The 22238-nt window shown below is 47.2% G+C and overlaps 1 protein-coding gene across 1 annotated transcript; it reads right to left on the bottom strand.

Annotated features, from left to right (window-relative positions):
* Positions 1-12343: 12343 nt before the first annotated feature.
* LOC136539867 (ATP-dependent Clp protease proteolytic subunit-related protein 3, chloroplastic-like) lies at positions 12344-17397 on the bottom strand. Its single transcript, XM_066531859.1, has 10 exons — positions 16971-17397; positions 16377-16481; positions 14858-14980; positions 14610-14669; positions 13770-13866; positions 13601-13674; positions 13353-13406; positions 13179-13262; positions 12900-13022; positions 12344-12796 (listed from the first exon to the last, which is right to left on the bottom strand). Exons 1-9 carry the CDS (start codon positions 17301-17303, stop codon positions 12927-12929), a joined length of 1026 nt encoding a protein of 341 aa, XP_066387956.1. The 5' UTR covers positions 17304-17397; the 3' UTR covers positions 12344-12796; positions 12900-12926.
* Between the last annotated feature and the right edge of the window lie 4841 nt (positions 17398-22238).

The following is a 22238-nucleotide window of genomic DNA, read 5'->3' as shown; positions in this document are numbered from 1 at the left end:
TTGGAAACGTAGGCGGAAGCGAAGGCGGTGGCGACGTTTATCAACCCGAAGGGGTATGGGGATGGTGCCATTGCCGAGCACCACTTTGCTGGGGCTGGCCCCTCAGGAGGTGGCGGGACAGAACTCGATGACGAGGTGTCGCCGAAATCTTTTCCTTGCCCAAGCTTAGGTTGGATAAGTCCCCGACCAAGGACTCTATACCAACAGCCGGGCAAGGGATATCGGCAGAGCGCGGTGCGTTGCCCCGAGCTTGTGTGGTGTTGGGGCGGTCCCGCTCATGTCGTGCCTAGCGAGCGCTACGGGAGCCATGGCCCGGACGCTACCTGCGCCTGGGCTGCGGGTCTGTGGTAATGTCGTCGGGCAGTGGAGCTCGGGGTGTGAGGAGTACCATATCATATCCACATCCTAGAGACATGAACTCTAGGCTCCCAAACCATACCACCATGCCGAGACACAATGGTCGTACGGGGTCTGCCATCCGAAACTTGCTGGGATGATGAAGCTAACACGCAGCGAGCCCCTACCTGACGTGCCAACTATCGGCGTTTCGGACCAGGGGGTCCTTAACCAATGAGTGAATTTGTGCTGCATGCCCCTAATCCCCGATGGTGATGCAAAGAGACACAAGGTTTATACTGGTTCAGGCAATCGATGCCCTACGTCCAGTCTGAGAGATCGATCTTATATTCCTTGCACCGGAGTGCTCGTAGTAGGGGGTTACAAGCTAGGTGAGAGAGGGAGCTAGCCCCAGGTCTCAGTGGGGGTGGTGCGAGCTGCTTGAGGCGTTGTTCTCAAGCAGCGTAGAAGTGTGTGGTTCTATTAGTGAGTTCCTCTTTCTGCTCGTTGTTCTTCTGTCCCTAGAAATGGCCCTGGTCCCTCCCTTTTATACTCTAAGGGAGAACCAGGAACGTACATATGTTGCTACATAGCGTTCTATGAATGGGGATGGCGTGTCCGAGCCCTGCAGCCGGCCATTGTTGTGGTATGGTTGATGGAGTGGCTCTGTCCTTGTCGTGCAGAAGTGACGCGCCGATCATACTTGATCTTGTGCGTCGTGGGGCTCCAGTACAGCTTGAGGTAGGACATGGTGGGTGATGTGCCGATCATCGTGCGATGACATCGTAGGGAGCCGAGGCTCTGTAGATGCCGAGGCCGAGCCATCGTGGGGGGCTCGGCGGACATGGATCCTCAGGCTGCCGAGCCCCTGAAGCAAACTACCGAGGCTTTGGAGGGAATTATTGGTCCTGGGTACTGATTCCGAGGCCACAGTATTCCGGACGTGGCTCCCCACGCCGCGTTGTTCTCGGAGCAGGAGTTGGCAGCACAGTGAGGCATGGGCGTCAACCATGTGCATAGCGGTGGGCACAGTGGCGGGTAACCCCTGCCTAGTCCTACCTCCTGTCCCATCGGCCATTCCGCTGTACTGTGCCGAGCATGCGACCGATGTCAGTGGCAGTAGTTGGCTGAGTTAAGGCGACGCGACGTTTTGTTAGAGGGACAAGTGAAGGAAGAGACAGTGGAGTGTTGCCGAGCCTGCCTTGCGTGATGCGGAGGGTCGGTGACCCGGCCAAGGCCTGCGACAAGAGGGGGTCAGCCGAGGCCTTCGGTGGGGGATCGTCCGAGGCCAGCGGTGAGGGGGCCTCGAGCGATATAGAGAATTGGCCGAGGCCTTTGGTGAGAGGTCGCCCGAGGCCAGCGATGAGGGGGCCTTGGGCGAGTCGGAGAGTCGGCCGAGGCCAGCGGTTGTTAGCTAGTTTCGATCTTTACAAAGTCTAAGCAATCGTTTTTTGGTTCTTGCTTAGGGTACCCCTTCTCACGGTATCCGACAGTAGGCACTAGAAAACTCTGGTGCCCATCGGACATTCCACCGAAGCATGAGGTCCACGATCCAACGACTGAGATTCAATCTGAATTTTGAACTCTGTACTGCTTCCTCCGATGTAACATAACGTGCACCACCGGACAATTCCAGTGGCCATGTGAGTGCTGAGCCAAAGCCAAACTAGCCATGGATATCAAATGGCTAGTTACTGCTTTCTTCGGTGACTCTCCTGTGGGGGTAGAATCTCTCGGGTGGTTACACCGAGAGCTCGAGGCCATCACTAGAAAAGTCCAGTGATGCGCACCGGAGCATTCAGTGACTTGTGTTCAAATTTCCCTCCAAGTGAACAATGCACACTAACTTTCTTTTGTGGGTTAGTGGGCAACCGCTGATAAAATCCGGTGGCATACCCTAGCCTCAGGTAACTCCCTTACACACTCCTCTTCCTGTGCTAAAAATCAGCACCAAGCCCAAAATTCACAAGCATCTTAAATCTGCTAACTCCAATATGTTTCCATGTGAGCATCTTCACCTTAGGCACTGAGTTAGCTTTTCAAAAACATTTTTCACTTGCATCTCACCATGTCACTAGGCCCGATGCATATGCAAAGTTAGTTCACACCTAGTGGCACTTAGATAATTGTTAAGCATTCTCCTCTTAATAGTATGTCTATTTGTCCTAAACCAGACCACACACTATATTGTGTCTTGGCCGGCTAAAGTAAAGCCCTAACATATACCTTTGTCTTCTAGCTTGCTCCTATCTTCTTCTCTCCAATGTTGAGCACTTAATCAACTTGTGGCCTTCTCTATCTCCACCATGGATACCATCTAGCTCAACCCTTGGTGTGGACTTCATCTAACTTAATCAGCACTAAAAGCAAAAGGTTAGTCCACTAGTTGTCGCTTAATTACCAAAACCAAACATGAGGCTTTCACACCCGCTAGTGATTTGGTTTTGATTTCTTTCTCTTGGATTCTTGAATAGGCAGGTGTTGCCCATTAAAGCACTTGTCCCTCTCTTGTGAGGTGCTCCAGAAAGTTTGTACCACCCATTTTTGTAACACCTCTAGTGTTTTGACCTAGCACTAAAAATTGACATGTCATCATATGCATTGTAAAGCATTTATAAAGTAGAAAATTTTGAATGCATTCACTAAATAAGGTTTATTTCATAATGTTGTTATTTCATGTGGTGTGATTCAAAACCCTAAATAAAGATCATGGCTACAATGGTCAAAATTCATGTGATCATGTGAGGTCATGTGTCTTTTGACTCAAATAACCCTAACGGGCCATGTTACTGGTCAAAAATCAAAATTTAAGTAAAAGGAAGACAAATCAAATTTGAATTCAAATTCAAATCACAAAAGTCCTTTTTGCCCCTTTTGACTAATTTAAAATCCATGTGGAATTTGGGGTTGAGGCAAAAAGCAAAGTTGGAGATTATTTTATGTAGACCAACTTTGGTATTCAAAGTTTTTCAAGTTTACATATAAAATTTAGAGTAATTTTGAAATGATTCAAATGCTCAAATGCACCCCAAATTCAAATTTCAAAATGGAGGCAGAATTTGAAAATGTTCCTAGAAGCAAACTTGTAGAGTTTGAAAAATTGAACAACTTTCATTTTTGGAGATTTTCAACTTCTTTAGAAAATTTGAGAGTAATTTGAAAAATGGACTCAGTGGCAGTTCTGTAAATATTTCAAAAATCAAAATCCACCTCTCTGCTTGCCATCGACACCACGCGAATGTCGCCGCCGATCAGATTTTGCCGCTTCCTCACGCGGTGACACGCAGCCGGTGCCGTGGCGAGTTCGGGCGTGCGCTGTCGACGCCGGACGTCCCCTTCCCGGCTATAAATAGCAGCAGTCGCCGCCGTCGTCCTTGTTTTCCCCTTCTGCTCTGCTTTGCCGCTAGCTAGCTCCGCCGCTCGCCGTAGCAGCCGTCGAGCAGTCTCCGTCGTGCCCAGCTACGCCAACACGATCGCTCCGGTCTTGCGCTTCCTTGCGGCTTGCTCACGTCGCCTGGGTTGGCCGGAATCGCCCAACGCAACATCTTCTTCCCCGAGCCCGGCCGGAGCTCCGCCACCATCGCCTCGATGTGGCCAGGCCATTCTTGACCGTCTCTGCCTTCACCAAGCCCACCGGCGTGACCGTGGTGAGCTACGGAACGTGATGTTCACTTCGCTTTTGACTCTACAGCATTTTTACCGGGGTTACACCGTGAGCCGTCGTGCTCGAGCCGCCATGGCCAGCGTGGAGTCTTCTCCGGTGCACCTTCTACCATTCCAAGGACGGGGATGAGTTCGTAGGAGTGTGTAGGTCATTTGGGTGCGGTCTGCCTTGCCGGAGCATCACCGTCGGCGCATTTTGGGGCCGGCCAGTGAGGGCAGCACCGCCGTGAACTGTGTGAGTCGCTGATGAGTGGGGTCAGCTTGTCAGTGAGAAGGAAGGAGAAGAACAGTGATGTTTTGTTATTTTCTGATTTTGAATAGTGCTAAATCTTTGGAAATTTGTAGAAAAATAATTATAGCTCCAAAAATTCTAAAAATTTGTGTGTAGCTTCTGTACATACTCTAGTATAGTTCAAAAATTTGAAACTTGAAATTTAAATATATTTTTAATGTTCAAATATTCAGTACATTAATTAATAAATGCAATTTCCATGATTTTTGTAGGCCACTGTATAGTTCCAAAAATTATGAAATTTGTTTTGGTACACTAATTTGTCATGAGGAAGCTTACATAAAATTTTCAGGTCATTTGGAACAAGTTCATTTTTGGGCTTATTTCCAAATTAATTCAAAAATAAATAAAAGCAAACCCTAAGTGTTTGATTAGTGTTGAATCTTGTTTTGGTCATGTTTTGTGACTAGTAGAGTTTCAAGATTCATTTGGTCAATTTACATGTGTGGTTCTTGACGGTAGGATTAAATGTTGGTTTTGTTGGCTTGCAACTGTACCGTGAAGAAAAATCTTATTCGGGGTGTTTTTATATTTCATGTACCGTGAAAGCATCATGTTTACATTATCATCATGTTAAAGCATATGTTATCATTTTGTGTAGAACCCGAGAGTGAAACAATTCTAGTTGAACAAGTTCTGGAAGAATCACCGGTTGTCACGGGATTCGATAATTGCGATACTGATCCAGAACCTGAGATCGTCAACGAAGGCAAGCCCCGGTTTATACATTAAACCCTTACCTTGTTTACTTTGAAAAGTTTATCACCTATGTTACCTATTACATTAAGTTGACTTATTCAAATGTTACCTACTTGATGCATTGCCTACCTTGATAATTGTTTACCATCCTTGAAGACGTTTTCATTTACAAAGGCGTAGTATGCTTAGTATGCTTTATGGTAGGCTTTTAAAGTAAACGTTTTGATACAATCAAAGATGGCATACTGGCCAAAGAAAGAAAGAAGGTAGAATGAACTAGAGACTAGTCGGGTGACTTATCTTGAATGTTGGGTAATGTTGCCGACTATGTTGCTTAAAGGCCACTTATTGTGGATCTTCTGAATGAGACACTTTATAGTACTGGTCACATACTCCGGTAAGCCTACTTTGGCTAATCCGATACTAAGACAAATGCCCACGCACTAGGAGTGGAGAGATGGCGGGAGTAGCGTGTACCCTCGTGGCTAGAATGTGGCCGGATTTGAGGTGTGCTGTGCTCTCGGATGGCGTGGAGACAGCTTAGTATAGGAGGATCCGGTAGCGAGGTTGATATATGCAAGATTAAGTTCTACATATGTCGTGTGATAAGGAATCCCCAGCTGGGACTTGAATCAATTCAAATTGCCGGTGCTCCGCGGATATGGAGACTCGATTCATTACAGAAGCAATGCAGGACTGGTGAATTACTAAAATCTAAGAAAAGAATGGAATGAGAAGGAATGGTATATGAGAAATGTACATTTAGTTGAAGTAATGAACTAAAAGAACTTAGGGGTAAAACTTGAAAATAGAATGAAGAATAGTAAGCTTTTGGCAAAGAACTTTTGAATTTTGCTACATCCTTACCTTGTCCCAAACCCCTACATCTCTAAAGTCTTACACCCCGTTATGTCGGGTTAGTCTTGTTGAGTACCTTTGTACTCAGGGTTTGTTAACCCTTGTTGCAGGTGAGTCACATGCGCAGGCTTGTTTTGGTCCCTGCTGCATGTCCGTGTTTGAAGTCAATGACAATGAGGAATGATGAATGGCCTTTGGACAAGGCACTAGTTTGTATGATAAATAAAGTTAATGTAATATTATCCCGCTACTTTGGTTGTATGACACTTATGGTATTGTAAGTTTGAAAACAACTGGTTTGTAAACTATGTTATCTTAAGACTTCCGCTATCTTTACTCTGATGTCTATATTTGAATAAACTGTTGTAATCTACAATGTCTGTGATTGGGATCCTATTTGAAAAGAGAATCGTGGATGATTTGGGTTTCCCGAGGACACCCGACAGACCTGTTGAGTTGTTGGGAACTCGTGTTCGCTATTCGAGGTCTGTCAAGACAACGATAGGTGCATGTGGGCCCGATTTCTTAGGGGGTTCTGCCACAATTTTGTTCTAATGAATTTGCCAGCTTGATCTTTGTAATTGCTTGGCAAGAGGGGAGTTGAAAGAGACTCTAAAGACCTTTGTGTTTGCATCACCAATGGGGACATAGGCACAACTTTAAGGTGTGGCTGAACCTCGGATAAATTTATGTCTCTGTGTGCTTGTGTTCTGGAGCTCCTATTTCTTGTATTATTTTCACATGGTGGCTTGATCTACGTTTTGTGTTAGTGTTGATGTAAATCTTGGTGTGGAATCCCTTCGTAGCACTCCCCTACACATGTGGTAAAAAGCAAACCCAAACTTTGTCAACCAGATTCAATGACCTAGGTTTCACTCTCTTTCGGGGCTCATAAAATTAGTCCTTCTCGGGAATTCTGAACAAGTTTGAAATTTTCGATTAGGATCAGAATTGCTGATACCTAGGGTTTTTAATCTACTGTGAAGTTTTAAATTTCAAGTTACGCCTATTCACCCCCTCTAGGCATTGTTGATCCTTTCAAGATCACATTTGTGTGAGATTAGAAGTGATCTAGTGTATTGCATTGTGAGTTTGCATCTTGTGGCACTAGAAGATCGTTGTTGCTAATGTGTTCTTGTTACTCTTGGTGATTGCTGCCACCTAGCCGGTTTGGAGCTATGGTGGATTGTTGAGCACCGCTTGGTGACTATGCGGGGATGGGATCAGTGATTTGTGAGAGGCTTGGTGCTCATCCTCACAGATATTACAAGAGCAACCCTTAGTGAGATCAAGAGGCTTGTTGGAGTACCTTGGCGACTTAGCTGGCTCATATACAAGACTAGCCTCAATAGGGATGTAGGTTGCTGGCAAGCAACCGAACCTCGGGTGGAAAATTTCTCTGTGTCACTTGCCCCGTGGTTTGCCCTCTTCTACTATTGTGTTATTTACTTGTAATAGCTTGTGCTTGAATAGTTGCTTGTGTAGCCCTCTAGTTGAGTAGAGTAATTCTGTTAGATGCTTATCTTGTGTAGCTTGATTAGTAGTTTAGCTAGCCTCGAGTAGCTTGCGTGCACTAGTGTAGCTTGTATCTATTTTGCTCACTAGAATTGTGTAGGAGGCTTGCCTATTTGTGCTAGGCTAGGCGCCTAGAAATATTAGGGATCACCTCCCTTTCTAATAAATATTTGTGCTTAGTTGTGTCTTTGTCTTTAAAGGAAATTTTAATTAGGCTATTCACCCCACTCCTCTAGTCATCTTGCTAGCGGTCCTTGCAAAAAGATACTAAGACTCATTACTTGCTGCCTAACTCTCCTAGTCACCAAGTTGTCATCCACGCACACACTCACACCATCGTTGTCGCTCCACAACAAACTTGGAGCGTTAGCGTCATTAGAGAGATCGATGTCAAGGCTCTAAGTGCTCTAGCTCACAGAGATTACAAGGGCAAAACATCCCATGCACTCAAACTCTCAAGTTAAAAGGCCTAACACTCACAAAGATGAACTCTATGCACCATCTTATGCCTTCGATGCGACCATTATGCACTTATATGGTGGATAGAGTGTTCCAACACTTGCTCTAGCTTCTCATGGTGTTAAGGCACTCGAACAATCTCCAAACAGCCAGTGGAACCAAGTATATGTAGCCCATACACATTATCAAATCGTTGTAAAGAGTCTAGAATCTGGAAAATATAATTGACTGGACGGTTAGGCACTCGTAAAGATGTCAACGCCGCATAGTCCAGCTCATTATAACTATTGAACTAGTTGCTACCTTCTTGTCATTTGCCCAACACTTCTATTTGCTTCACCATTAGACCATCCACCCAGTGTATTTGCTCAATACTTCGGCTTTGTGCTTCATCGGACTACAATGTGGACTATCCAACGCTCTCATTTACTTGAGATGCGGACTATCCGACCTATTAGTCTCCACAATGGTCACCAACAACATCACTCTATGGGTTGTTCAACCAAACATTGATTCTTCACCACTCGATTCATTCACTACTGAACTGTCTGGTCCATTCAAGTGCACACTGCTCTTAGCCATTGTGTTGGCTGGACCCCAAATCCATTTGTTCGATGCATTCATTTCCCTTGTCATTGGCCCATAGGCCCTTCTTCATTGTTTTCTTGATATTATCATGGTTTCCTCTCCAATGTCCGCACCCTTTGTTTCCTTGCATCCATAGGATCTAAGCGAATCTATCAAACACATGTGTGAGCCATAGTTATTGAGTTGTCATCATTATTATCAAAACCTCAATAGGACATGGACATGAACACATGATCCTTACACCATCAACACTTGACCCCATTCTAGCTCAACCACCTTCTTCAACCCTGACATCATCACCGCCTCATTGCCTTGCCTTGCCACCTCTACGCTCACCTTCGCCAATACGCTGCCCTATTGCCGTTTACATGCTTTCTAATCCTATCTCTCCCTGCGAAAACCTCACCATCAAACCTTGAAGCCCCACCATAGAATCCCCAAAACCCTACCTTGCTAGGCCTCTCACCGGAGTTAGGGAAGGCGCCAGTTGTTTAGTTATTGGTCTCAAAAAAACATCGAAGTGTCAAAGTACGCTTAAACAGGTTAGCTTGTCGCTTTCATTTCACTTTGGCGACACAAACTGTGACCACAGTTTAATGGATTATGGATAACCTAAGTCTAATAATAGTCTTTCAGTCCTCGGAGCAAATACCAAAGGAAGACTGATATTTTTTTAGGTTTTTTTATTCGGGCCATTACAATTCTCTAAGTTTTAAGAAACGCCATTACAATTCATCTATTTGGAGATCTGCCATTATAATTTCATGTCTCCTCCATTCATGCCATTTTCTACACCTTTTACGTATATGGACCCACTAGCACCCGCGTATGCGTACAGGAACGTCTACTCGCGTTAAGTCTCTGCCTCCTCCGTTACACTGAGGCCATGCCACCGTCGCTCTATGTTTCTCCTATCCCCATTCCCCTTCTTCCCTCTACGACGATTGAATGCGGCGGCACCTCGGCCTTGGGCCGCATCTAGGACACCAACGAGCAAACGCAGGACAGCGCGACAGGCCACCTCTGGCAACGCGGTGAGCAGCGTGGCCGGCGGTGCTCGCGAATTGCGGCAATGGCAAGCGCGTGGTGCACTGCGGCAATAGCGAGAGCACGACGGGCTGCGGGTTGACGAGCACAGCCTGCGTAGCCAGCAGCACGACTGTCGACACGACGTGGGAGTCTGCGTGCGAGACGGACGCGGGTGGGAGGCCGGGGGCCGCGTGCAAGATGCACGGATGTGGCCACCGGACTCGCTGACGGACATCAGGTGCGTCCTCCATTCGTCCCTGGCGGCGCGGCCCAGGATACGGCCCCACTTATTGGTCATGTGGTGCTCCCCGTGGTGGTCGAGCTACCGTTGCCGTAGCTCACGAGCATCACCAGCCACGCTGCTCGCCGCGTCCCTGCAGGAGCCGCCTGCCGGAGGTGCTCGCCCCACAGCCTGTGCACTCGCCCCTGCCTCGCCATGTCCGCCGGCACAAACTCGCCGCCGCCATTGAGCTACCGGATGTAACTCGCGTACGAGCCACCGCTCGGGATGGAACTCGATGTCACGCTCCGCCGGGTCGCAGGTGATGCGTACGCGAGCGCCGACCGCGTCGCTGCCGCCGGGGCGGAGGAGGGCACGGCGGAGGGCATCTTCTTCGCCTGGCCGTGGCGAGAAGGCCAACGGCAAGGCATAGGGCCCACACGCCCATCTCCATCGCCCACCTCACCATCTCCATCTCAACCTGCTGCATACATCCATGCTGCTCTGCGAGACCGTCGCGCGGCGCCTCTTCCCCAATGGCTCCGCGCTCGAGCTCGCCACGGACCTCGAGGTCTTCATCTCGGCGTGCGCGTGGGAGACGGTCGTGTACACCCGCATCGTCTTCGTGGCCATGAAGAACTACAAGGAGCTCTTCCTCGAGCACGACGCTGACTGCTTGAACGCCTACGTCGCCAACGTCAAGTCTGGGAAGAAGCGGATTGCCATGGGCGCGCTGCTCCCGCACGAGAATGCGGCAGCGTGGCCGACCTGCAGTGGCAGCGAATGGTCATGACATGCGGGCGCTCGGCAAGCTGAGCAACTACGTCGCCATGTGTTTAGGAGCATGTCCACCCTACCCATGGAGGTGTGCATGGCCCTGGGCGTTTGGAGATCCTAACGCTGCCGATGAGCACGCAGTCTCCGATCTTGGGGTGCCGATCGCCGGCGGTGCCGCCTAGCGTCACGTGGTGGAGGATGGAGATGTTGTTGCCCACGACGGCTGTCTCCCTGATGACAACGCCCGTGGCGTGGTCGAGCAAGATCCCCTTGCCGACGGTGGCGTTCGAGTGGATGTCCGACGATGAAGACATGGGACTGGAGCGCCAGCGCCAGCGCGCGGCGGCTTTGCGCCCAGAGCACGTGCGTGATGCGGTGCACCTACACGGCGACCCAGGCGAGCGCGCAGGGTATGGTGACGAGCGCATGGGGCCGGCGAGCGCGAGGGCCGACGGCAATAGCTGCGACCGTGTCGGCATCGCCACATCTGCATGGAGGCCAGCAGCCGGGGCCTTGGCAGGCTCCTCCGTGCGTGTCTGAGGCGTCCGCGAACGGGACCGGCTGAGCCAGTGTAGTTGTTCCACGAACAAGCTAACCCAGCTGCTCCATGCCCTAAGGCATGGCCTACACGGCGACATGCAACAGTGCCCCCCAGTGGCCACTCAGCACTCGCGCTTGCTGGCGCGGATGGCGGTGGCTACAGCCTACGAAGCCAGCGCTTGCGTTCCGTTCGCGCGCGCAGGCCGCCAAGGGCTAGCGCCGCCGCTCTGGCTTGCGTGCTGGCCGCGCGGGCAAGCGCTCCTCCACCGCAGGCGAGCTCGTTCTAACGGAGCAACCGGATCCTTAACGCCTATACGCGTCCGTGTATGCATATACGTCTGACAGTGGGCCTATATACGTGGCTGGTGTAGAAAATGGCATGAATGAAGGAGAGATGAAATTATAATGGCAAATCTCCGAATAGGCGAATTGTAATGGCGTTTCTCGAAACTTCTAGAATTGTAATGGCCTGAATAAAAAAAACCCTTTTTTTATCATAGGAAGACTGGTATTGTATTATGGACATGTGATATTTCCCATGTCACTTTCTTAATGGATCAAATAATCAGTTGATGGCATCCAATTGCCAAACATACGAGGCGCCCATCCGCCTATTTTACAATTTTTCGGTGTCTTCGCGAAGGGCAACATGGTCCCACGCCCCATAGCCAGATTTGTTTAGGTTTACGTTTATCTGTGTTAGCAACAAAATTTACATATCTCATCACGTTGCGGAAAGCGTCCATTGGGAGACGGTATCCATGCATTGCCGGAACCAGGGGCCAGTTTAGTTCCACCCCATTTTGCAAAATTTTTCAAATTTCTCGTCACATCGAATCTTTAGACGCATGCATGAAGTATTAAATATAAATAAAAAATAAAACTAATTACACAGTTTAGACGAAATCTACGAAACGAATCTTTTAAACCTAATTAGACTATGATTAGATACTATTTGCCAAATAACAACGAAAATACTATAGTAACACTTTGCCAAAAATTTTGGCATCCAAACAAGCCCCAGAAGCCACGGTCACATGTCACATCCAAACATCAACAGCAGCAACCACAACGGCATTAGCTCAGCCTATTCGTGCAACTTGGAGAGGCCCTTTCGGAAGCCCAAAGGCCAGCCGGCTCAGCAGGACCCGCCAATAATGCAAAATCTGGATCAACAAGAGACTCCTTTTAACAAAGACAAGCTGCAAAGCCATGACGTTACCCGTCACCCATCAAGAAACAGCTGCGAGTGAACCTTGTTACTCACATAATATAACGTAGAAGGTTTCTAGTTTAGCTAAAACACACACAAAAGAAACAGATGTCTAGCAGAAAAGTCAGAAATAATAACAATAATAAAAGAACAATGACACAAACCAGACTGCTTTGATAGTTGAAAACCATATATGATCCATACATAGGTTTTCCAACGTCCAGAACACAAGGACAAGGGCGCAATGGCCATGGAAATTTCAAGGACAATATATCATATGATCATCGCGTCTCGTGCTGATAATACTATGAACTTGGCTAGTTCAACCACTGGGTCGATCAAAATGTGTGGACTATATACTGATAAATACCAAAATCTGGACTAGAATTGATGTGGGGGAACAACAATAATTCATGAGAAACACGTGCCTGCTCTCATCCAGAGACCATTAACAACATCTTGATGGCCCAGCCCCAGCCCTGAGCTCTAAGTTAAGTTTACCTAGTTAAACAAGTATCCCTTGGCTCTTACCAACCATTATCATTGATAATCAAGCATTATTGTTCAGTGCCAGCTGTTTCCACCCCCTGCAAGCTTTGAGCCTAACCTGCACAATGTCAAACCAGAAGTCAATAAATATTCATAATCTTGGTGACCCTGAATCCAGATGAAGACTGTAATAACATCCATAGAGCAGTGAAAAATCTTACTAAATGTTGAACTTCCAATGTATAACATCACATTGGATCAGGACGTCTGACTCCGGCAACTTTGTCCCACTCATCTGGGGAGAGCATGTCAGCCATGTACTTCTCCTGACCGCGCCAAAGGATCTGACAAGCACAAAACCTTAAGAATCAACACGTTTTGAACGGACCAAGAGTCAATGCTGCCTAAATAATAATAGTAAATATTTGTTCACACTGCAGATATGCCATGAGCTAGATCGAGATCAGGAAGCCACTGGTAAAGAAGAAAAACAATAATACCTTGTCGATGACCCCAAACTCCTTTGCCTTCAAGGAATCCATGTAAAATGGTCCTCTCATTACCTTGTCTATCTTCTCTGGTGGCTGTTATAAAACATAATTATGTCTAAACTGACAGAAACACAAGTGATATAGAGTATATATAATAAAAAAGATGCAACAAGTTGTACATACATTTCCAGTATGCCTTGCCAAAAGTTTGACCAACGTGTTCCTGTTGTGCACAACCTACAAGCAGCGGATAATAATGTGAAGATAGGTCATGAGTCGTGACTGAAAAATGTGTGTTCACCTTTCACAAATCTAAAAGTGAACATAAATAACTCAAAAATGCATTCATACATACTTGATTAGCATACATCAGAATATGAAATAATACTCAAGAATATAAGCAACTAAAAAAAGAAACCATGGCTACGTACCTCTTTTGCACGAATAACAACATCTGATGCTTGCATCATCCCATAAGAAGGAATACGTGGTTGCTGAATCATAGCTGACATAGTATGATCCAGAATTAGCAGGAAATGATGAGCAAAAGCGAGTATCTCCCAACAAAACAAACAGGCATGGAAGTTAGCACGTTACCACCTTTGGCATGAGGGAACATATAGCGTTTGCCTTTTTTTCCAGACGCAAGCACAAGACATGCATGACCTGCTGCAGCTCCTATACAAAGTGTGTGGATCTGCATGGCAAATAGTAATCTCATCATGATGTCCGTAAATGTAGAAAATTGATAGATTTTAACAAAATTCACAGTTTGGACACTGAATTCAATTCGTACAAACATCCGGTCCTAATCTTATGTTGATGAAACAGGGATCTGCCAAGTTATTGGTATCAGCGCTAGTGCAAAGTTTGGCTAAACTGTAAATTTATTTGATACAAACATCCCATCCTAATCTTATGGTGATGAAAACAGGGAGCTGATCAGTTCAAAATATCAGCACACAGGGCAAACTTTGCCTTTATGACCACTCTTTTGTTGAACAAATAAATACACAAAGAAGTTTGCCTTTAGTCCTTTACACGCTCCATCAGGAACTGGGTGTAACTAAGTCGGTGGGGGCTGCTGGTGAACACCTCCATGGCCCAAGTTCAAGTCCTCTTCATCTCAAATTTGGAAGCCTAATTTTCTTCTTATTTACGATGCCATTGCCACCTAGTTCCTCCAATGCTGGTCAGGTTTTTTTAGATGCTCCATCCAGTTCAAACAAATGATCAACAAGATATTCATTAAATCATCTCTACAGAACTAGGCAGATTGAGATTGCATACACGGTAAAGTTCTTCTTTTAAAAATAAATTATGTCCACTGAGGACTCCTTTGCATAAACTAGATGTTTCAGTAAATGATTAGCATCAATCTGTACCAAATGATCAACATTGAACTACTGAACCGCAGATAGTAAATGTAAGGCATAGCACCTCAGTTTTCATACGCATCATTGCATCATAGATTGCAAAACCTTCGCTCTCCATCCCGACCTGACAAATATAGACAATCAATTAAAGAACAATTTGATTATATAGCAACCATGACGACATGATAAAATGCTAAAGAGACCTTATAGTCTACCCCAATTAGAAGAACATGAATAAGCCACACTCTACAAGTACTGACCCCAATACTGGAGATACTTGACTGAAGTCACCAATTGAACAATCTTGCTTACCGGTTCACCATCATCGCGAGCCGTTCCAGTTGAGTTGATGTATATATAAACAGGTTCTTTACTGTTGATCCATTCAAGGTACATCAACTGGGCAACAATGAGCTCAGTCACTGCTGGTACCAACTACAAAAACAATGGAAGACAACCTTGTGAGATATGGAATATGCTGAAAGAATCATCAATTCTACTCTTACAGCATGGTGTATGAAAGAAATGCATTATGAATCAAAGATATAAACATACCATTTTGTTACATATCTAGAACAAACTGTTTACAATAGAATGAGTAGAGGTATACTGAAAACAAAATTTATCCAACCATCAAAATGAACAATGTTCATCAATCGGTTTTTAAATAAGGTTCTTCTGCATCTGTTACAAAAAGCTTGGCATGTTTATTGAATGTGTAGCGGAATCAAACTAACACCAACAATAGAAAATTAACGAGCATTCTTTTGTCACAGTATCAGTGCAATACATGTGAAGGAGTATTTCCCTGTATAAATTAAGGGTTGAAACAATATGGCAGAAATATGCTACAAGCAATATGTACTCATATACCAAAATTAAGTATCCACTTTGATGAGTGAAGAATTGGTGAAACATAGGCACAATTGTATTTGGCCGCTGGTACAATCCACACCATTGATTCCAGAGTTGAGATGTGTGCCTGGAGGGTGGGTGGAAAACTTATAGCTAATAGTCCAAGGTAGTATTGATCTCAATGCAACTTGCATGGTGTATATAGTAACAACAGCCACATGTACAAGTGGTATATCTGCTCCCAAAAGCATGGAATTATTTTCATTTGAGCCCAAACTAGCCCTACCAACATTTAGCTAGCGAAAAATTTGGTGAAGGAATTGGTTGCCCATACTGGGCCAAAGTTTGGCAGAAAAAGGTGAAGGGATATGACTGAAAAGCTCGGGCTTGGCAAAACTTTAGTAAGTATTGCAACAATGAAAACCTGTGTCAAAATTCTTGGGGCTTCACAAATTTTCGCATGGTTGGTTTGGGCACAGACCAAACAGGCCTATAATATTTTATTGGAAGTTGCAATCGACCTATAACACAAAGGTTCCTTCACATGTAGTCATGAAGGATCAGGTAGCAATCTGAACAGCCTGATTAGGTAATATGAACAACCCTTTACAAATGGAATATTTCTTTGTAATACTAAACAACAGTAGGAATCGAGAAAACATTATTATGCATCATTTTTTTACCCTCTTTTGGCCACCAGAACTCACAGGAATGCGCTCTTCTTTGCTTATATGTGGAGTGCGGAAGGAGTTGATATTCGAAATACAAACTGTATTGGCTACAATGATCTAATCCGTGCAATCATGCCTTTGCTATTTCATAGCTGATAGCTCTAAATCTAACACCAAGTCAGATCGTTTATCAAGCCTAGCCAAGCTCCCTAATGTTTATTTTTTTGCCATGATTGGCATCCATGAATGCAGAGTAATAACATGAAAGGAAACTTGGCATCAAGAACCTTGGTGCAGATTCATACCGGCATGCCAATAAAAACAATTCGACCATGAAGAAGCAATGAAGGCAAATCTGGAGGAGGCCTTCTAGGCCTGTGCTGACTGTATGAGCTGCTAGACCGTTCCACCTGACAATCACAAATCATAGGCAAGATATGATTAAGTGAAGTGCAATTCATATATACTACAAATACTAAAGATCATCAAGGTGCATGCAGCAGATAACAAGAAGCAAAGGTACATGTGAAAATATTAGCACAGGTTGATCTTTGAAATTGTGTCATGATTGATATATCTCCGTGTGGATAAGTTAGTACCTCTAATTTCTCAACCTATATTCAAAACCTTTTAGAAGTATAGCAAATAGCCAACCTAATTTAACATGTCAGGTAGTGTGGAGATCAGAATTGCTAAAGATAGGCTTCAGATGGGAGGGTTACTTCATGAAAACTATGAAAACTGAAGCTATAATGTTATCTTAATTTGCTGCTAGAAATACACGAACGAGCACAATCAACTCATACCCAAACCATAAATTTTCCCTCTTGCCAATACCAGCGTCATAACAGATAACAGAAGCTCCATTCCCGCAGCCGATACAAACGCGGAACCCTCACCTGCGCGGGCGAGGCCATGAGCTTGGCGTTCTGGAAGATCTCGAGGAACGGCAGGTGGTCCTCTCCACGGCGCTCGCCACCAGCGGCGGCCGCAAGGTCCTCCGGTGAGGCGGCTGCGAGGGCGGACAGGAACGGGTCTCCCCGGGGGTTGAATAGCGGAGACGGAGCCCCCGCCGCTCCCGCTGGCCCTGCCGCCCGCGCCACCAGCGCCGAGGACGCCACGCCGCCACGCGCCTGCCGGAGCAGAGGCGGGGGGACGGAAGGGGAGAAAGCGGCGTGGGAGGGAGATGGAGTGGGCAGGCGCAGAGAGAGGAAGGTGGAGGCGGATGTCATGGTGGGCGGCCGCGGTGGTGCTCCGCCGCGGCGTCTGAGCTTGGGGGAGTGGGAGCCGGAGGCGCGTATGTGTGGATAATTTGGTCGGGACTCGGGAGATGAATGGAGTGGTCCATGATTTGTCGTGGGCTTTGGAAAGATATGGGCCTCGTGGGCTTTCCAAAGGTGGGCTATTCAGGTTTAGCCTAAATCCCTCTTTTTTTTTAGCGAAAAGAAAACCTAAATCCTGCTCGAACCATGCAGGAGCACGGTCACATCAAACGGACCATCAGGTGAGCTTTAAAAGAGACAGGGCAAATCCAAATGTGTTTTCCCCAGTAGTATTTCCAAGATTGACTACAATAACACCATGTTTAGATTATAAAAAAACTCGACCCGTGGGTGTAAGATAGCCCCGGGTATTATGTTTAAGATCTTCTCACGTAGATCGAGAAAATTCTCAAACCTCTGTCTCACTCATACACAGCGGCACCGTAGCTCCCTGAGAATAAGCTGGCCTTAAACCTGTGCTTTTTTTTTAGCCCGGGTTGAATCTGGCCTAACCCAACTCTTGCTTAGGTCTACTTCTAAGCAATTTTCTAGCTGTAGTGGGTAATCGAAGGAAGAAGAAGACTAGCTTGATCTTTAATGTAAGCTTATTATTTTGAGGTCGTGTTGTTTTAAGTTGTCCTTTTATTCCTTCAAAAAAAAGTTGTCCTTTTATATTAGGCTATTAACTAACTGTTTTTCTTGATAATATTATATATGGAAAAAACTTTATCTCACTGCCACATAATAAGAAAGAGATTGTCTTAGCAAAAGTTGCTACGGTAGATCGAATAGCTACTCCTCTACCCCATACGTGGGAGCCGTTTTGTCAAATAAATAAAGAAGAAAGAGATACTTCTATCGTACTAATTGTCATTTTGGGTTAGCTGAATGAATACACATCATATGATGTCTGCTTTTTAAATTCTCTTGTTATGGTGCTTCCATTCCAAAATCTTTTTCTTAGCCCCACATGCTTGTAGTGGCTTAAAATAGGAGAGGAACCGGAAAAGTGTCTTAGTTTGTCTTTGATGGAGGGATTGAACGTGCCCTTATATTTTCTCTTCAACTAAGCAGGCGAAGCTGACGTTGTCTTCTTCCTCCGAGCTCCTTTTGTCTCTGATGTTGTGTGCTAGGGTCTCTCTCCATGGTCAACGGAGTTTGCGAGACTATATCAGGCTTGAGGCAACTTTCCCATGGTGTCGTGGCCATCCCCACCTTGACCCCATCAGCGGTGTTGCCATCCCCTCTCCTTAATCTTTGCGCAACCAAGCTACCGAGATAGCCTCGCACTGTTGGCTTCCTTGCAATCTCACTAGACTGCAATAGAACCCCAATCAATCTCAAGCCTTTAACCAAAATTATGACCTCGCAAAAGTCAAGAAGACGAGCAAGTTCGTGTGTGGATGAAGAAGAAAAATTAGGTGCTAACGTAAGCTAAAATGCTCAATCGACTGTTAGCTCTCCCCTCTGAGCTGGTTCAGTTAATCCAAATCCAAAGTGATTGGAGGGGGTGAGGGGAGATTTTATCCTCTATATACAAGTTTAAATCTCCTAACTTGTTTGATTAGTTCTAGTTTGTTGACACCTAAAACTGTCCAGAGTGCATAATTGATATCACCATCATATTTCTGTCATTAAGACGACCTGGAAGCACACTTGGATCATCGCATTTGGCGCTTGGGCGAAGAAAACGACTTTTCGGGTGATGAACCAGCCAGAGTCGGCTTAGCTGACTTGTCGGATATCTATACCCGGGTATCCGAGCCAAAGGATTAATGAGCATCACGTCGGCTCATCCGATGGTTAAGGACGCAAGGCGTGGGCCCCAACTCATCCGATCCCATGGGGAGGGCTCTGCTTTGTCCGACCCCCGAGGGTCGGATTCCGTCTCGATCGCCCCCAGGGCGAGATTTTCGCCTCGCCCGTCCTCTAGGGGACAGATTTGCTACCGAACAAAAGCCGTGGCCCCAGGATGGGGCCCGAACCGCTTCAACCACTACGCCGTGGAGGCGCACGCCCGGGAGCACGTCTCGGGCGCGTCCTGATGCGACTGACGGTAGCATCAAGCCATGCTAGGAGACTCATGTCGCCCACCACGTCAACAGGGCAGCACTGTGCTGCCAACTCCCTGCCTGACCACCGTCTAAACGTCAGTCGACCAGCGTCAGTTGACTGGCACTGTACCGCCAGCCCCCCGTATGGCCTTTATCAGGGACCCTTTGACCATTCCGTTCGCTCGGATGGGATGGAAGACAAGAACGACGCATGACACCCGTACGTATGATGTAGCTGCCAACAGGACCCTGGTGCGACGTTGCTGCCACCATGATCTACAGGGTCAGTGGGACCCACGCGAAGAGGAGGATGACACACCTCCGGGAGCCTTATTTCTCTTTCTTTTTCCCTATTCCCTTCGGTGGTAACCACTGCTTTCCCTTGGGCTATAAAAGGGAAAGCAGGGCGTCCCACTAAATTCATCGAACAAGTACATCTCATAGCATCGCACATCGCACCGCATCACATCAGAACCATTAGCATCAAACCTCGAATACATAGCTGAGCAGCGACCGAGCTCTCGGCGCCCATTCGATCTTTCTACCAGAGACTTGGGACCTGTCCCTCTCTCGCCAGTTTGTAACTCTCTACTATAAACTCAGTGCTAGTAACACGAGTAGCCTAAAACTGGACGTAGGAACGTTCGGCCCAAACTAGTATAATCCTTGTGTCCTCTTAGCACACCATCCAGGTCCGACGGGCAAAATACAAATTTACTCGTTGGTGTTTACTCAAAACACTGACAGTTGGCGCGCCAGGTAGGGGCCTTTTTGCGTGTTTCGACATTCACACCAGGCCTCAGATGGCTAGTCACGACATCACCTGGGTCCCGGGTGTGCACGTGTGCTTTAGGAACCTGGACTTCGTCATCATGATAGAGGGAGAGCTGGCATGGGCACCCTCCATCATTCAGCCTCTCCACTCCACCGGCCACGACGCGATCGCCGAGGCACTCAAGGAGCTACGGCTGCACGCACCGGAGGCCCACGCCCTAGGAGCGGTCAGTTCCTCAACTTCGACTATGGGAGGTTGGAGCGTTAGCTCGGTGTCTTCCTAGGACCCCAACCATCCCATGAGAGCCTGCGCCACCTCACCTTCTTGTACGCTAATGTCATGGCATAGCTCGCTAGGGGAGAGCCCCTCTCCCTAGAATACCTCATCCGAAGCACCCTGACAGTGCTCCCGTTCGGTCTCTGCAACGCTGCAGAGATCGTTGGCCGCCTTATGGCGCAATGCATGACTCCATCCCCCACGAACATTGAGTTCATGGGGGTGATCGAACACGTCGCAAAGTCTTTCCATGACCTCCTCACAGAGGAGCTAGAGTCATCCTCTCGCTCTGACTCAAGCAGGGAGAGCCATCACCCCTCTCATGAATGCTTCATGTCAAGTACCCTCGAGGGACACGTTGAAAGCATCCATGAGCAGGAGGCAACTCTAACACCCCAATGTTACGATCTTATTTAGCGCTGCATTTTAGGCCTAAGAAAATTTCCGAAACGATTTTCTCGGATCTTGAAATTTGACTTATATTTAAAAGTATCACTCGTGACGAGTTATATTGAACTAACTAGTTGAGTGGTTCTAAAATGTAGTTCAAAACTAGAAGTTATAATCTTCTAAGTTGGAAGCGATAGACAATGACGTGTTAGCATTTAAATTCTAGCTAAATTCTTAAACACTAACTTGATATTCTTGTATCGCTAGTGGCATCCTAATGAGTACTTTGGCGTGGAGTGGTTCGTATAATGGTCTGACCTAGCAGGGTTATCCCTAGATTGCTCGAAACTCGTTAGACCGCATGAAGAACTACGTTCGGTGCTCTATTCGTGAACCGGCGCGCTGTGCGATGAACCCATCTTGGCCTTCTCGTATCTTTTTCCCTAGTCGCTCTTTGGTCGCGCCAAGTGCTTCCCTAGCTAGCTGGTGGCATGGACTTGGGTTAGTGAAGTTGGCCAAACTTTAACCGCGCTGGTTGGCAGCCTTGGCATCGCTTTAAAAAGCGTGCACGACATAGGTTTTGGCCATTCGGCCTTTGGCTACGGTCACCATGCGTTTCTGCGCGATCTGCCATTTTTGGACATGCCGTTGCCTAGCTACTGGCTAGTCGCCTGGCTGAGCCAGCCGTCGTTGCCACACGGCCCCTCACCGAGCGTCTGCTCGCGCTCTTGCCGTGCCATGCCCCGCTGCCCCTCATGCTAGTGTTGTGGCTGTCGGCTGCACTCCGGGCCAGACATGGCCGTAGCCGCTCCCTACTGTGCGCAAGCTGTCGCTGGCCGAGCACTGCTCTCATGCCCTAGCATAGGTCTGCGTCCCAGCTGACCGGCGCTGCCTGCCTTGCCGCGAGCCGTTGTTACCTCGCTGCTGCGAGGCTGGGCATGCATGGGTAGTCACGCTGGGCCATTGTGCCCGCGCCTTGTTGTGTCCCGTCATGTCGTGCTCGGCCAGCGCCACACAAACCTATCACATTTACGTATGTCGTGACATCACGTGTTACGGCGACTGCTGCACGCTGTGTCGCTACGCCTGCACTGTGGCCGTCTCGTCGAGCTACCTCCATGTCGGTTTGTCATTGCCCTTCCTGTGCGTTCACCGTTTCACTTCAGCCACCCGCTCCTGGAGACGGTCAGGTGGTCCCGCTGAGTAGCCGCCCATCTCCGTTGTCTGATAGCACAGTCGCCTTGTCACTCGCACGCCATAGCAAGTCAAAGCACGCCCTGTGTCGCGCACTGCTGCCCACTGTGCCCTGCCGCATCCTCGTGCTACTGTCGGTAGGTGCCTTCAAATTCGCAACGCATGGTCCATTTCGAGCTGATTCTTCGCGTCAGTAGCTAAGTCACAAAGCTGGCC

This window comes from Miscanthus floridulus, chromosome 2 (genome assembly GCF_019320115.1).
Source record: "Miscanthus floridulus cultivar M001 chromosome 2, ASM1932011v1, whole genome shotgun sequence".
In the NCBI taxonomy this organism is placed as follows: Eukaryota; Viridiplantae; Streptophyta; class Magnoliopsida; order Poales; family Poaceae; genus Miscanthus; species Miscanthus floridulus.
This window is presented reverse-complemented; position numbering and strand designations above follow the sequence as displayed.

Coding starts and splice junctions, on each gene's coding strand:
- LOC136539867 (XM_066531859.1), bottom strand. CDS start 17,303: ATGACATCCGCCTCCACCTTCCTCTCTCTGCGCCTGCCCACTCCATCT. Junction 14,670..14,857: donor CTCGCGATGATGGTGAACCG/GTAAGCAAGATT, acceptor TATATTTGTCAG/GTCGGGATGGAGAGCGAAGG. Junction 13,675..13,769: donor TATGTTCCCTCATGCCAAAG/GTGGTAACGTGC, acceptor ATACTATGTCAG/CTATGATTCAGCAACCACGT.